Genomic DNA, 16,652 nt, shown 5'->3' with positions numbered 1-16,652 from the left:
TGTGACTGGTCAGTTTACACTAAAATGATACTAAATAGTCTGTGTTGCTAGATATTAAGCATTGTACAACATTATTTGGTTTTTAGATGCTCGTAATTTACAACTTCTGAAACATGATTAGTTCACCGCAGCATTTCGATCAGACAGCAGGCTAATCTTGAATATTAACTTTTCGTTTTCTCTTTAGAATTTGAAGAACAAAGGTGTGTTCAACTAATTAAGGCTGATATGTTAATATCAGGCTCAAATAATCCAATTTGTCCAGTGGAGGATTGGTTTTTAAACCCTGGATGAGGTTGTGTTGAATAAAAATGTGCCTCTAAAACTGAAATAAAGGCAAGATCAGTGAAGTTGAAGCCGTTCAGCATTCATGTGACTGACTGATTTCTGGCGTACGGTTCATGATTGGTGAGGTTCCTCCCAATGGACACGCCAAAGACTTTTGAGTCATAATCAGTAGTTTGCTTTGAAAATGAAGTGACATTTTCAGCAAATTCAATTGACCTTAAATTCAGAATTTGTAGCTGAGTTTGTCTGAAATTAAAGTTGTTTTTTGTTCTTTAAGAGTGCAAACCTTTATTTGTTTGTATATTTTATCAGGTGTAATTTAACTTATCATTGTAAGAGATCGTGGGGATTTCTCACCTTCATGTTCTCATCTAAAATCGTAATTAAATCAGCTCTCCTTCATTAAAGATGGACTCTAAGAAAATGAGTCATTCGTGTCTAATAGTGAGTTCCTCTGTGGTGTTCACTTTAAAACTACTCGGTCCTGATGCAGCTAACAGTCAATCAGATACACTTCAGCAGGTTTGGACCTCATGACTTGTTGCTCCGACGAGCTCCAGATGCATCGTAAGCCATGTTTCAAAAAACAAATCATGTGACAGAGACAGCCACACAAACATTAGCAGTGAGTTTTTATTGTTTGCACCTGGTCCGGAAACCGTCAGCAGCACGGATGCATAGCTGCGGCATGAATAACAGACCTGAGATAAAATAATGGTCAATGAACACAGGAAATGAGTGACGTGCTCAGCGTCTGCAGTGATATATTTACCCTCCACCTGCAGGCTGTACCTGATGATGCTACCAAGTGTTCCCAGCTTACTAAACATTGATTGGTGCTTTTATAACCTTATCAGAGACAGAGCTGAGAATGACAGTCTTGAGGATGGGACGGGAGGTCATTCAAATCCAAACCGTTTATTCTCTTTGGAGCATGTAAGCAATTCAAGAAATTTGAAGAAAAGTACATGATAAATGTAAAGTGGAGGTTTGGCCTCATGGTGGCGCTGGAGGAAAAGTCAGAGAGGATCTATTGGGCTGTGTGGCTCTAGAAATACTGGGCAGTGTTTAATAAGTGTTTATCGCTCATATAACAACAGAGTATTGCTGGTTTGGAGTCATTCATGTCTGCAGTATACTTTCATGTTGTTGAATAAAATACTAACTGTAACTCTAAAGTGTTTCACAAGACGGCTTCTAGTAAAAGTTTCCCCTTTTGTTGACCTCTGGTCCAGAGTTTGCTTTGGTGACATGACAATAAAAGTATTTGGTCAAATAATAGTAATTAATCTGTCTTCACAAAATTGAAACACCAGTAAGGAGGTCAGTTGATGTCAGAGAAAAACAAAAACAAAGCAAAAAAATGATCCTGGACTTTGAACTGGTTAAAACTGTCGTGTTTCCCCGAGAAAAGCTTCCGAAGCACCACAAACACTCAACTGAAACCAAAGTGATGATGTCATACTGCTGACGGCTCTTTGATGCCGGGTGACACAGTTATCAGCCGGAAGGAACGACTTACAAAACAATGTTACTGAAGAGGTGATAGAATAAATAAAAAAGCGTAAAGCAAATGAAACATCATCAGCTGGGAAGAACTTTCAACACTCCCTGAAACATATGTGGTATATTTTTTAAAAAAGGGCGAGAATCAACCCGCACAGATATTGAATAAAATTAAGTTAAATTAAGTTATGAAATCCCCAGACTTGGTATTGTTCCACCCCTGCTGTTGGTTAAGGCTTCAGACAAAGAGGTGAAGTGGTTGCTAGTCCAGCGGGCTCTGGAAGATGAGTCTGACGTAGCCGGCCCCCCCGCTCAGCGACTGGATGCAGAACGGGCAGGCGGAGTGGAAGGCGTGTGTGCCGTGCGGCAGCGGGATCTGACTCCAGTACGCCGTCGTCTTCTCCGAGCACACGTGTCCGCAGGGGACGAAGGCGTGGGAGGGGGCCTCGGCGTCCACGTAGAAACCCGCCTCGCAGCCCAGCCACAGCGGCACGTAGGGGCCCCTCACCCGGCACATGGGGCACTCCCTCTCCTGACACTCCGCTTCCACCTCGGGGTTGCGGCGCCCCCCCCAGGCATGGTAGCCGTGGACGTGGCCGCAGCGAAGGTAGGCCCAGGGCTGCTTCTCGTCCGGGACGTCCTTGCGGCGCAGGCTGGGGAAGGCCAGCGTGTTGAAGCCCACGGGGCACTGGGGCCGGCCGGCGTTCAGCTCCTGCCGCAGCGCCTCCACGTGTTTCACCGTGGGGGTGAGACCCAGTCCCTCGGCCGTCCGCCACAGCAAGGTGGCGCCGCACAGGTCAATGAGAGAGCCGTCCACCAGCTCATTGGACTCAGACTCCATCTGGAGTGAGACGAACAAAAGACAGGTCATCATCATCACCTCAATATATAGTGTCTATTATACCTCATTATATGCGTTTTTCTGCTGTAACTACTGCAGGCAGATCTTTGATTCTTAATTTGGAGTCCCTGTCTGGACAAATTTACAGTTCCTAATGACAGCCATACTGTAAAAATCAAGCAGGTCTTATCATATAGACATCTGGATACGATGACAGATCATCTGTTATCCTGGAGAGGCTGAATACTGAATTTAACTGCACAAGGACAAAGCAAAGAATTGAATTTCTTCGGCTTCTTTTGGGGCGAGAAGACAAACTCTTCTGTTGTTCTTCACATCTGTGATTCTAAGTTTTCTAAAGTGTTGTAATACTATATGGTGCAAGTGTTTGTCCACCAGGTTAGAGTAGAAATAGCAGACAAATCCGTGGAGTGTAATAGGAGGGCGGATCCATTCGTTTCCAGACTGCTCCTGTAAACAAGGATGTAGCACGGTGACGTTCACGGAGCAGCAGGAAGGTGGATGATGAGGAAATGTTACACATTTCATTGCTTGATCAAAACCATCACTTGAGTTACACGTGGTTTTATGAGCAGTGGTCCGGGTGCATCCGCGGTGGTTTGAGACAAATGATTAGGAACAGAGAGAAGCAGTAAGGAGCCGAATGCAGTGAGTAGAGGTGGAGGGGAGACAAGTGTGTTGTTGTGGGACAGAAACTTGTGCATTTTCAACGCGCTATTTTCATTTTGGAGAACTTAAGCGACACGGCGTCACAGTTCAGGTCATTTGCACTGAATGTTTTCCCTCCGAACATCCCAGCCGAACAGTGTTGACAGTCTGACTCTGACGGAAGAATTCACAGTCCTGCTTTCTCCTGACATGACGCGTCTTTGACGGCTCCTCAGAAACACGAATGTCACTCAAAACAGGCTCATTGCTTTATTGCCCAACGTCTTGTGAAGGATTTTAAGGGTCTTTGTTGCCCATTTCCAGAGTTTGACACGAAATTGAAAGTGCGGCCTCTGGTCATGTTTACGGAGAAATTGCAGTCGCACCGATCTGACGCTCACAAAAACGTGCGTAACTCCGGTGTTATTCTTGATTAAGCGTAGACATTTCTAACATTCACTCATCAGGGTTCCAGCTTCCTCCTGCTCCGTGCACACCACGGTGCTGCGCATCGTTCGCATGCAACAGGAGCAGCCTGGGAACGTATTGATCCGCTCTCATACATTGGAGGGTCACTAGTGACCTGAGGGTTTCATTGGAGGGTTGCATACGTTCTCTGTATGAGTTTGTGTGAACAGCAGTCACCCACCATTTTGCCCCTCTGCTGGGCTGATCGGGTCTCCCGTAGCGTGAAGACGTTCCCGCAGACTGAGATTTCCCTCCACAGACCAGGTTTGGAGTCCTGGCTGAAGCCATGGCAAGGATGCATCACCAGAACGCCATTTGTTGTCAGAGCGTCCATCTGCCCGTCCTGCGTCCTCCACTTGGCTGCCTTCTCCTGTGAAGAGGTCATTTTTAGCATCTCGACACCGAAGAAGAGGGTCACTAGTGACCTGAGGGTTTCATTGGAGGGTTGCATACGTTCTCTACCATCGAATCTAATCTAATCTACCATCGCCAGTTAGTGCATCCTACCCCGAGGAAGATGTTTTTGGAGGAGTCGAAGCCGGCTGCGTAGATCCGTGCGCAGTACGGCGGGTTTCTTTGGCAGATGATGCGACAGGCAAAGCGGGAGATGGTGCTCTGAGCGGCCGGACCGTCGGCGTGGCTCGGACCGCCGGGCATGGTGTCCGTCACCACAAAGTCAATGGGATTCTCTGTGGAACGACCAATCTGCAATTACACAGATAAAAAGAATGTTTGAGTTGAAAATCCTGAAAATAAACCCGATAGGACACCATCGGATCTGTGATTCAGGGGCTTCCACACCTGGAACATGTCCGTGTTGCTGTCGTGGGTGTACTCCACCACCACCGTCTGCGCCCGCGACAGAGTGTACGATATACTGTGCTGCTCCTTGTTGCTGACAGCCTTCAGAAACACAGGAGAGATGCTCCGTTAAAACGTGTTCACAGCAGGAAAAACAACTCTGTAATTATTCTCTTTGTTTATTAACGGTGTATTTTATTCTTGGAGCAGTGAGGAGTGAGAGACATCACCTCATGTTGTAGTAAAATACTATTGAGGTTAAGCTCCTTATGAGTCTGTCCTGGTAATACCAGACTTCAGTACCACGGCGGGTCGCGGTCGTCCTCCCTGCGTGTTGAGCTCTCACCTTGGCGGCCTGCGGTGTGCAGGACGTGTGGACGGTGCTCGGCCTCACGCCGTTGGCCTTGTTTCTGCGGCAGAGAGTGAAGCAACTCTTCCGCCTCCCTTTGTCACCGTTGGGCAGAGACCCGTTACACCTGAACACAAACCACGAGCATCGTGAAAAGGTCCATAAAACTCCATGCAGGTCTGCAGGGTGTCGATAAAACAAATAGTCGTACTGTGCATGTCCATTATATCACCATGACAACGATTATTTTCAGCCTCTTTACAAACGATGCTGCGCAAACTTCATTTGGATTTAGAGTTTAATTAGAGGCTCATATATGAGGCAAACATGGAAAAGAACATATTTTAATTGAACTAAATCTGCCCCCCAAAAAAAGACAACTATTAAGACGCTGGAGCAGTCGAGGTGCCCAGACAGCTTCATTTCAGGTCTGCCTACAATACCACGAAAATAACGAGAGCTGAACCTCAGACGCACTCTGGTGTCCACAACGGCCTTCAGACAGGAAGCCAGCGAAATTCTTCACTGTGGTTGAGTTTTTCAACACATAACTGGATTTTTGTGAAAAAAAAAAAAGACCCGAGAAAAAACACATAATCATTGTTTTGCAGCGCGGCGCGGCGGTTGTTGGGCGGTTGGCGCTGCCTCAGCTGAAGGTTGTGGGTTCCAGCGAGCTGCTTGTCTCCGGAGGTTTCTCCCGGTGTCTGATGGGATATTCCCGCTCAGTCCAAAGACATGCGGTTGGTTCTAGAACGGTCGTAGGTGTGAATGTACGATGAGCGGTTGTCTGTCCCGGGTGAACCCGTCTTTGTTTCAGCCCCTCAGTGACCCTGTTCAGGATATTTATGTTCATTATGTGTCCCGGTGTGAAAAACCTGAATCCTAAAAGATGAATGTTTCTGCACATCACATTCATACGTCTAAAGCTCACTCACTACACATTGTTTATCAAATGATTTTAATCTTTAAGCTCAGGGAGAATTCTCAATATCATCGTTATTGACTTTTACTAACAATAATTTGCATCCTTTCATTACGGCTGTCCTTAGTGAACAGTTGTTAGCCAGAGCCGAGTCATCACAGCCAGTCTGGCTAATCAATGACAGACTTAGAGTCACCAAAAAGGCTAACACAGACGCTACACTAGGTATAAATACATTGAGTGAGTAAACGATTGTTCTTATCGTGGCAGCAGCTGTTTTCTGGTGGCTTTGACATCATTGACAAAGACGTGGGGATGTTTTCTCTCTATCATCTATCTGGTGTACGTATGAACTGAGGAAAACTAGACCATAGATTTTACAATCCTGCTGCACATGACGTTTAATACCGGTCATATCCATATCTGTGATCGATTAGTCAGACTGGCTGTGATGGCTACATCGACAACAACTGTGTTAGTTAAGGACAGCTGTGATGAAGGATGTGAAGGATTATTGTTAGTAAAAGTCAATAACGATGATATTGAGAGTTTGTGATTATATCGTTAGCAACATGCTAACTCTGAGGATGCTATCGCCTTTATAGTCGGTCAGCTGACAGTTGAAGCAGGTGACCTTCATGCTGAGAGGAGGAACTGTTCTGCTGTGATGTCTCCATAGAAACTCATCTCGTGCGCACAAATGAATTAAAACGTGCAAACAAATGAGTCTTTTTTCTTCTTCTCTTCATGGCCACTCCGTAGTATTCACAGCTTCAACACACCTGTTAATTCTAGAAACAAGACACAACAAACCAGCAGTTTTGGATCTGAGAGAGAAAAGTGAAACAACGGCTTCGTTCCGGGATCAGATGCAGGATGTTATTTTACCAGCTGGAGCGTCAGGATGTCTGTTTAATTTAACTTTAACTGATTTACATTTACTTGCAAAACACCATGAAGAGCATTTTTCTCGTCCTCTCTGGGACCTCTAGTTGAAAGAGTTTGTCTTCGGGGCCAGACGGGTCGAGTAAACATCTGAGCGCGGTTCCGAGTCGAGTCATTCTTTCACTGGGTAATACAAACTTCCTGCCTTTCAGATAAAGTAACACATACCTTAGACAAACTCAGACCACCCCGACTCCACCCAGGCGCCACTGTAACACATAACACACCCTCTGTTCTCACCACCATGTGGCTCTTTAAAATAATCCTTATGACCGGTGGGATTACCAGTTGCAGAAACTCCCAGTAAATCATACAAAAGCAACCAAAAGGTCCGAAACCGCAACTTTCCTGACATCCCTCGACCTCCCTGAACCACAGGGTCCACAGTGAATGATGTCAGCGGCATTCTTTGCTGATTTAGACCGAATTATGCAGCAAACAAACTAAAAACAACGGACCGACTTTCACACTGTGCACTTAAATGGATTCAAATTCTTATCTGAACCAGAGGTTCCATACTTGCAGGAACGAACACACACACACACACACACACACACACACACACACACACACACAGACTCAGACTTGCCACAGTGCAAAAGAATGCAAAAGTCTGCGATGGTGGGGGGAAATATGAAATATAAATTGGGAAATTCAGATTAACAGCTGATCGAATGTTCAGAGCACGCTGCAGATCCACAAACACCCAGCTGTCAATCATGTCATTCATGATTAAACTCATTGTGCCCATCATAAACATTTTGTATAAAGCAACTCGGTACGACTGCTGGTGTTGAGGCATCTAACACAGAAAGAGAACTCTTTCGTTAAATTAAAAAAAAGGACTTAAAGGACAATATCCAGCCCTAGCATGTGATCATTAATACTCATCTGAGGGGGAACTGTGGACCCTTGGATGTCATGGTAACCATAAAACTGTGTTTCATTTAGATGCCGACAGAGTAAACAGCACAATCAGATAACGCGGAGCCTGTGAGTGGTTTTACTTGGTAATGTGTTACATGCATGAATGGGGAAGTCGCTTGTTTTGGGTGTTTTTTGTTGCAGCGTTACTTTTATTACAAAAAGACCATTTTCCTTCTATACATAGAAGAAATACAATGATGTAATTAATGGAGTTCCACTAATTTAGAAGAATTTCACCTGCCTGGAAGGATAGTCTAATATTATATAAGAAAGCTCTTCATAAGGCCAGAACTTTATATTATTCATCATTAATAGAGGACAACAAGAACAACCCCAGGTTTCTTTTCAGCACTGTAGCAGGCTGACAAAGAGTCCCAGTTCTGTTGAACCCTCTATTCCTTCAGCTCTCAGCAGTAATGACTTCATTAACTTCTTTACTAATAAAATTCTTACTATCAGGGAGAGAATCGGGCCGACCCTTCCTGACACCATCACTGATGTGATGTTAAGCACAGCAGCCCTGAAAGCAACTGTAGGACCAGATGTAAACTTGGAACATTTCTCTCCTGTTGAGCTCTCTGAGTTAACTAGAATTATTTCTTCATCTGGATCCTCTAGCTGTCTGTTAGATCTCATCCCAACTAAACTTTTTAAGGAAGTCTTCCCTTTAATTAATACTTCCATATTAGATCAGATCAACCTATCTATTGTAACTGGCTATGTACCGCAGGCTTTTAAAGTGGCTGTAATTTAACCTTCACTTAAAAAGCCGACTCTTGATCAGCTGTTTTAGGAAACTACAGACCAATTTACAACCTGACGTTTATTTCTAAAATCCTTGAAAAAGTTGTTGCAAATCAACTTTGTGATCATTTATAAAGGAATGATCTGTTTGAAGATGTTCAGTCTTTAGAGTTCATCATGGCACAGAAACAGCTCTGGTGAAAGTTACTAACGACCTTTTGTTAGCCTCAGATAATGGACTCGTCTCTGGACTTGTTCTTCTGGACCTCAGTGCTGCTTTTGGTACGATTGATCATACGATCTTATTACAGAGATTAGAAGATGTTACGAGGATTAAAGGAACTGCATTAGACTGGTTCAAATCCTACTTATCAGATAGATTCCAGTTTGTCCATGTCAACAATGAGTCTTCCAGACAAACAAGAGTTAGTTATGGAGTTCCACAAGGCTCAGTGTTAGGCCCAATACTTTTTGCTTTGTACATGCTTCCATTAGGAGATGTCATCAGGAAGCACTGCATCAACTTCCATTGTTATGCAGATGACACTCAGCTATATCTTTCTATAAAACCAGATGAAACTAATCAGTTAGTAAAACTTGAAGCCTGTCTAAAAGACATAAAGGCCTGGATGACCAAAAACTTCCTGCTTCTAGATTCAGACAAAATGGAAGTTCTTGTACTTGGTCCTAAACACCTCAGAAACTCTTTCTGTAATCACTTAGTTACTCTAGATGACGTTGTCTTGGCCTCCAGCAAAACTGTGAGGAACCTTGGAGTCATCTTTGATGAGGATTTGTCCTTTAGACACCATATAAAGCAAATCTCCTGAACTGCCTTCTTTCATCTACGTAATATTAATAAAATCAGGAAAATCCTTCCTCAGCGTGACGCAGAAAAACTCATTCATGCGTTTGTTACTTCTAGACTAGATTATTGTAATTCCTTGTTGTTAGGATGTCCAAATTACTCATTAAAAACCTGCAGAGAGGATTTCTAGTCTCCAACTGAATAAATACAGAACATAGAAACACTAAACTGCTCAGCTAGTTCAGTCTGGTTGGAACAAAAATATCTGATGAACAAAGATATCTGATGAACAAAGATATCTGATGATCAAAGATATCTGATGAACAAAGATATCTGATGAGTAAAAATATCTGATGAACAAAGATATCTGATGAACAAAGATATCTGATGAACAAAGATATCCATGTTCTCATGTGTTTTTAACATTTTAGCTCCGTGTCATGTGTTCAAACCAAACCGGTCCAGCTAGCCTCCTCTAGGACTGTAAGTGCGTGACTATCCGTGGTGTTACGGTACGGGTGCTCGGAGCGACCAAAAAGGACCAAAAGAGACCCGACTTCACCAAATGGGTCATTTAATAGAACTATAACAAGTAGAAACTATATTATATTACATATTATATGAAACTCTATTCTAATTCTATATTCCATTGAGGAGGTGGAGGGATATTTCTAGTGATGAGCAGGATGTGATGTTATGATGATTTGTTCCAGATGTTCAGTTGACCAATCAGATCTCTGGGGGCAGAGCTACTTGTTGTTGAATCCAAATGTACGCAGCTTCTCGTAAAATGAGTTTATCACAAAGCAAAGAAGTCTCCTGTGTTTGATTTCAACAATGTGAACCACAGCAAATGAAAAACAGCAAGTAGCAAAGAGTGAGACAAATCTATAAACCATCTACTGGTGTCAATATTTCAGATTCACTTACAAAAACCTCTTTACATGTAAGAAATTCCTGTTGTTTAATGTCCATGTTTGGTTGCTGTATGTGTTTTTGGTTTGAAACAACACACCGCTGTGCAGTCCTGGAGGCTTTTCACACAGTACCTGGTCAAAACTGAAAGTTTCAGTGTTTTCACCTGATCTGAAACAAGCTTGAGGTGTCTGAGGTGAAACGTTCTCAGTGCCGTCTTGAAGGTAGAAAAAGACTCAAAACATTTATGGCATTCTTATAATCAGCAGTTACGTGAACACACACGTTGCTGAAGCGGTGACACGCTGCGTGTGAAACGTGGCGAGCGAGCGTCTTACCCCAGCACGATGAGCTCTCCATACTTCACGGCTGCTTTGATGGACGTCGGGGAGGTGGAGATGTTTTCCTGACTCAGCGAGAACATGGGTGCAGCCCTCTGGAGGAAGCAGGGTGAGGCCTTTCAAAGCGGGTGAAACTCCTCCGTCACCGTCACAGCTTCTCCATCAGCGGAGGAACACAACACGTCGGCTGCAGACACAATCAGAAGAAGGTCGAATGATTGGACTTCAGCGCTTTCTGATGATTCTGGTGGCTGAAAATCAATGACTATATGTGAAGGGTATCATTTTTTCCACCAACAACCAGGGAAGCCATCGCTTTAGACATTTGAATTAAAACCCACTTGAGACGGTCATACAAACGCACACAAAGGCTTAAACACAACACCATTCATTGCTACAATGTACGCGCACTTGTCTTTGTGCAGGGAGCACCAGCGGCAGACAATGTATGTATTCACCGCGGCACACTGAGTGGGGTTGTTAGGTGTAAAACGGGGGCCGTGACGGAGTGACTCACTTAGCAGCACACTGGAATCGATGTTACAATCCTTTGTACCGTGGAAAAAAAAACACAAGCCGAGCATTCATTGAGAAGCCCAACTGTGATGTCAAAAGGCAGAAAAGAAGACGTCATCATAAATCTGGCAGTTACACAGCTGGTTACTATGACAACATGCAGCGATGTTGAATTAATAACCAGAGAGTTGCAGGTTTTTTTTCCCATTTGTAAGCGATGTCTGAACCCACGTATCATGCTTAGAAACATCCAGTAGAGTTTGGCTTTGACGTTCATTATTATGATCCGACAGCAATTTAAATGCAGTTCTTTCTTCATTCTCCCCACTGACGAAATTCATTAGCTCCATGTTTAAGAGTTCAAAATTCAGATCCTTAATACAATAGTGGGAATCTCACTGCAATTTTCTGTTTTACAACTTTGATTTATGACAAGTTCCTTTATAAGTGTACAAAACATTTGTTGACCATTTGAGCAAATGCAATCTTTAACATTTCTGTAAAGTCCTGCCAAATTTACACTTAAAAAAAAATCAGGATCTTCTATATCATCAAATTCTGATTTATATTCTTGTCTACAAGTTTGTCAGTGAATAAAAGCTTCAGAGTACAAACAGAGCAGACATAGATAAGTATACCTTTAGTATACGGCTGGACCGGGCATGAGAGCAAGAGGGCTTTTCACTAGCTAGGACCGCCTCGGCTGAGGGCGAACCTTCATTGATTGGGGGAGATTAAGCCGGGGTGAGAGTTTCGCGGTTTGGGGAAGGCTTAGTCGAGGATCCACTGCGGCTCCCGGACCTTGCAGATCCCCGAGATCTCCATGTGGGACGGAAGGATAAAGGCTATGAAACATGATAACCATAAGTGGAACGGTTTAACAAGAGGGAGGGAGGGAGGGATGCAGAAAACGTGAACAGGCCGAGGTTTAGAGTGGGTGGACATTTAGAGGAGTGTGGCCGGAAGTGGGGGAGTGGTTGAGGCGTGGTCCTGCTCCTGAAATTCAGCTAAAACTTTATCTCCAATTAATTTGAAACACATACAGGAAGTTGTGGCATTAGCCCGACCAATGATGACGCATCACTCAGTCACGCGCCATTTATTGTGCCGACCAATGGTGTAACTGTAACTGTAGTTTACTCAGTCAGTGGCAGACTTTTGCATTTCCGGGTGGGCCACGCTGTAAAAAACACCTAAAGACAGGACTGCCTGGTTTTTAAATTCGATTTCCTCGTAACCTTCCAGATGAAATCATAACAGCTGAGAAACAGAGAACAAGGCAAGAAACAAGAGAAAATATCAAAGCGTTGGTGGGTGCTGGTGCACAATGATGAAGAAATGATGATGAAGACAAACATAATCTGTGTTACCATGTGCTGAGGAGGATTTCACACCGGTTCTTACACGTCAGCAGGTATTTAGCCGTTCATATGTTTACCATGGTACATGCATGCAAAATGTCGGATCCAAAAGGGTTCAGATTTGGAGGGCGGTCCCGAGAACATTTGATATCATTCGACTCGGCGCAGCAAATTGGTAGTTACCTGGATGTAACTTCAGCTCTGTGAGTGTCTATTTCCCAGCCCAGTGGAAGAGTTACAGCAACAGTTGTACCCTCCTCGAGTGTGGCGGTGCAATTTAAAACCAGCATACTGAACAAAGCAGTGACTAGCATTGACCACAAATTCAGCAACGCCTGTCAGTCATCGTGCCTGTTGAAACAACCGGCGGTCAAAGGGAAAGTCTGTTTGTCCTTTTGTAAAAGGCTAGCGGGACTGGGGCATGACAAATCAGGGAAGGACACGTCCTGAGTGATAAGACCCAATCAGGAAGCAGACGTGGGAGTCGGCATCGCCGCTTTCAACGGTCTCCGTCTCCCCTCCTATAGACAACAAACACGGGAGTTACACAACTTTAACACCGGACCGGTGGAGGCTCCGCAGGTGTTAACGTGGCAAAAAGATCAAATGAGATGTAATCTCGTGTGGATGTAAACTTTCACGTCAGCATTTCCATCTGTGGAGCGGCTGACATGTCTATCAACTTTTAATAGGAGCGAACAGTTGGACAAAAAGGGCAAAGTTTCAGGATTTCAATGGGGAACAAAAGCAGCGTCTGCAGGAACAGATGCTGGAGTGGGACGGTGCATGCTAATCAGCTGGTGTGGCCAGAACAAAGCAGGCCAGCTGGGCCAGCTGGGCCAGCGGGACCGGACCGGCACAGCCCTGACAACAGGCTACGGTCATACGAGGACTGAAAAAAACATCTCGTTTATTTTAAGGTTTAATGACAGTGCACAATATATCGTTGGGTATTTTCACCAATGTGGGCTGAATGTTTATTTCCAAGTCAAAGCCACATGAGATGTCACAAGCACTTTTATTTAAAATAAACTTTTGATCAAAACGAAATACAAAGATGCAACAGTTACAAACAGTTTGAAAACATCTAGTAGCAAAAATGCAAATAAAAATGATAAAATAAATAGCCTATATTAAATGAAAATAGACTTATTTCTGAGAATGCTCCTCCAGTGGGTTTTAATGATAACAGACTGAGGTGCTGCTCAAAGTGTATTTCCTCAGTTTGAGCTGCCGGCATGTCTGTCGAGGTTTTGTTTTTGCTGCTCTATTCCTTAAAGTTAACTTTCTGTATTTAGGAGGAGTGAGCAGAGAGGAGAGGAGAGATCAGGGTTCTGTAACGTAACTATATTGTTATGAACGATACTGTCTCATTCACACCTGGTTTAAAAATACATGGATATACGTTAAAATGTCCATATTCTGACCAGAAAATATAGTTGTACTGGGTAGACATCTGAGGAACAGATACCCGACATGATGCAGATAAAAATGCTGTAATTCAGAAACCTGTTCTATTTGTGTTTATTTATACTTATTTATAATCATAAAATTCCCTGTTCGGTTCACTTTTTCAATGCACTGATAAATAAAGTTTAAAATGTTATGAATCCATTCCAGATCTTAGTTGTAAGTGTTTGATAACCACATTTTGGTTTATGGAACAATTATTGACTTAATATTGTCCTCAAAAATCCAGTATCAGTCGGACTCACATATCTATATCTATATCTATATCTGTATATATAGTATCTCTCTCTCTCCCGATAGATAGATAATAGATAGATAGTTAGATAGATAGATAGATAATAGATAGATAGATAGATAGATAGATAGATAGATAGATAGATAGATAATAGATAGATAGATAGATAGATAGATAGATAGATAGATAGATAATAGATAGATAGATAGATAGATAGATAGATAGATAGATAGATAATAGATAGATAGATAGATAGATAGATAGATAGATAGATAGATAGATAATAGATAGATAGATAGATAGATAATAGATAGATAGATAGATAGATAGATAGATAGATAGATAGATAGATAGATAGATAATAGATAGATAGATAGATAGATAGATAGATAGATAGACAGATAGATAGACAGATAGATAGATAGATAGTAGATAGATAGATAGATAGATAGATAGATAGATAGATAGATAATAGATAGATAGATAGATAGATAGATAATAGATAGATAGATAGATAGATAGATAATAGATAGATAGATAGATAGATAGATAGATAGATAGATAGATAGATAGATAGATAGATAGATAGTAGATAGATAGATAGATAGATAGATAGATAGATAGTAGATAGATAGATAGATAGATAGATAGATAGATAGATAGATAATAGATAGATAGATAGATAGATAGATAATAGATAGATAGATAGATAGATAGATAGATAGATAGATAGATAGATAGATAGATAATAGATAGATAGATAGATAGATAGATAGATAGATAGTAGATAGATAGATAGATAGATAGATAGATAGATAGATAGATAATAGATAGATAGATAGATAGATAGATAATAGATAGATAGATAGATAATAGATAGATAGATAGATAGATAGATAGATAGATAGATAGATAGATAGATAATAGATAGATAGATAGATAGATAGATAGATAGATAGATAGATAGACAGATAGATAGACAGATAGATAGATAGATAGTAGATAGATAGATAGATAGATAGATAGATAGATAGATAGATAATAGATAGATAGATAGATAGATAGATAATAGATAGATAGATAGATAGATAGATAATAGATAGATAGATAGATAGATAGATAGATAGATAGATAGATAATAGATAGATAGATAGATAGATAGATAGATAGATAGATAGATAGACAGATAGATAGACAGATAGATAGATAGATAGTAGATAGATAGATAGATAGATAGATAGATAGATAGATAGATAATAGATAGATAGATAGATAGATAATAGATAGATAGATAGATAGATAGATAATAGATAGATAGATAGATAGATAGATAGATAGATAGATAATAGATAGATAGATAGATAGATAGATAGATAGATAGATAATAGATAGATAGATAGATAGATAGATAGATAGATAGATAATAGATAGATAGATAATAGATAGATAGATAGATAGATAATAGATAGATAGATAATAGATAGATAGATAGATAGATAGATAGATAGATAGATAGATAGATAGATAGATAATAGATAGATAGATAATAGATAGATAGATAGATAGATAGATAGATAGATAGATAGATAGATAGATATAATAGCGTTATGACAGGAAAAACAAACCTTATACAACTTGTATCTTGAATGTTCAGATTAAAGATAAATCCGGTTCGCTGACGTCAGTAACATCAAATATTCTTCTGTTTTTCGGTCGTTAATATAATAAAATAACCACTTTTTTTAAATCTTATTAGTTTGTTTATTCAGCATTGCTCTAAAGCGGAAAACACACTTCAGTGTTAGTAAATTTACAAAGGAGGAAGAAAAAGTACCTCATCAACAATAAACTCACCAGAGTCGCAGCTTCTCCAAAAACATGTTGAAGTCCCGGAAGTCCTGGTTCCGGTATCTGACCGTCCGAGACCCGCAAAACCTGCCGGTACTTTAACGAGCTTTAGTCTGAAGAGAACCGAACAAAACCGAACTCAGTGAGGTGTCGCTTCGTCTGAGAAGCAGTTTACAACTAAGTTACATCCAGAGCGGATAGTAACGGTTCCGACTTCCGCATTTCAAAATAAAACTACCGCAGGTACAGATTACAGATGCTGAACATGTTTATTTTTCAGTTGCACATTGAAATTCAGCCCAACAACAACAATAAAAAACTGGATTTCAAGATACCCTCAGCTTTGTATAATAGCTGGGGTCTGGTCAAGGAAACAAAACGTTACATCAACTTGGCGAATTATAAATGATCATACTCCCTCCTCCAAAAAATCTGAATCTACAAGAATTATAATCTAAATTCATTTCAAAATTGAATGCTGGAGAAAAGATTCCCAGGTCCATAATTTCAGAACTGGTCAAAGTGAGTTTTAAGGTGAGCACTGCTGTGCCTGACATTTTCTCTGCTGTGCTAACGTTCTTCAAACTCACATAACTTCTTTTAGAATATGATTATAATATAATAATATGGAATATGATTACTCAACTGTGTAAGAGTATGGAGCCAAATCGGTGCCAAAAGTTTTGTTAATTAAAAAA

The 16,652-nt window shown here is 41.4% G+C and overlaps 1 protein-coding gene across 1 annotated transcript; it reads right to left on the bottom strand.

Moving 5' to 3' along the window:
- Positions 1-913: 913 nt before the first annotated feature.
- On the bottom strand, positions 914-16,113 carry LOC138209277 (E3 ubiquitin-protein ligase pellino homolog 1-like). The gene is made up of 7 exons (XM_069167740.1): positions 15,961-16,113; positions 10,522-10,711; positions 4,920-5,049; positions 4,574-4,675; positions 4,280-4,477; positions 3,954-4,142; positions 914-2,635 (listed from the first exon to the last, which is right to left on the bottom strand). The coding sequence occupies exons 2-7, from the start codon at positions 10,605-10,607 to the stop codon at positions 2,057-2,059; spliced, it is 1,284 nt and encodes a 427-aa protein (XP_069023841.1). The 5' UTR covers positions 10,608-10,711; positions 15,961-16,113; the 3' UTR covers positions 914-2,056.
- Positions 16,114-16,652: the final 539 nt, after the last annotated feature.

This window comes from Embiotoca jacksoni, unplaced genomic scaffold (genome assembly GCF_022577435.1).
Source record: "Embiotoca jacksoni isolate LCO1_2020_lvr unplaced genomic scaffold, fEmbJac1.0.p SCAF_4, whole genome shotgun sequence".
Classification (NCBI taxonomy): Eukaryota; Metazoa; Chordata; class Actinopteri; family Embiotocidae; genus Embiotoca; species Embiotoca jacksoni.
This window is presented reverse-complemented; position numbering and strand designations above follow the sequence as displayed.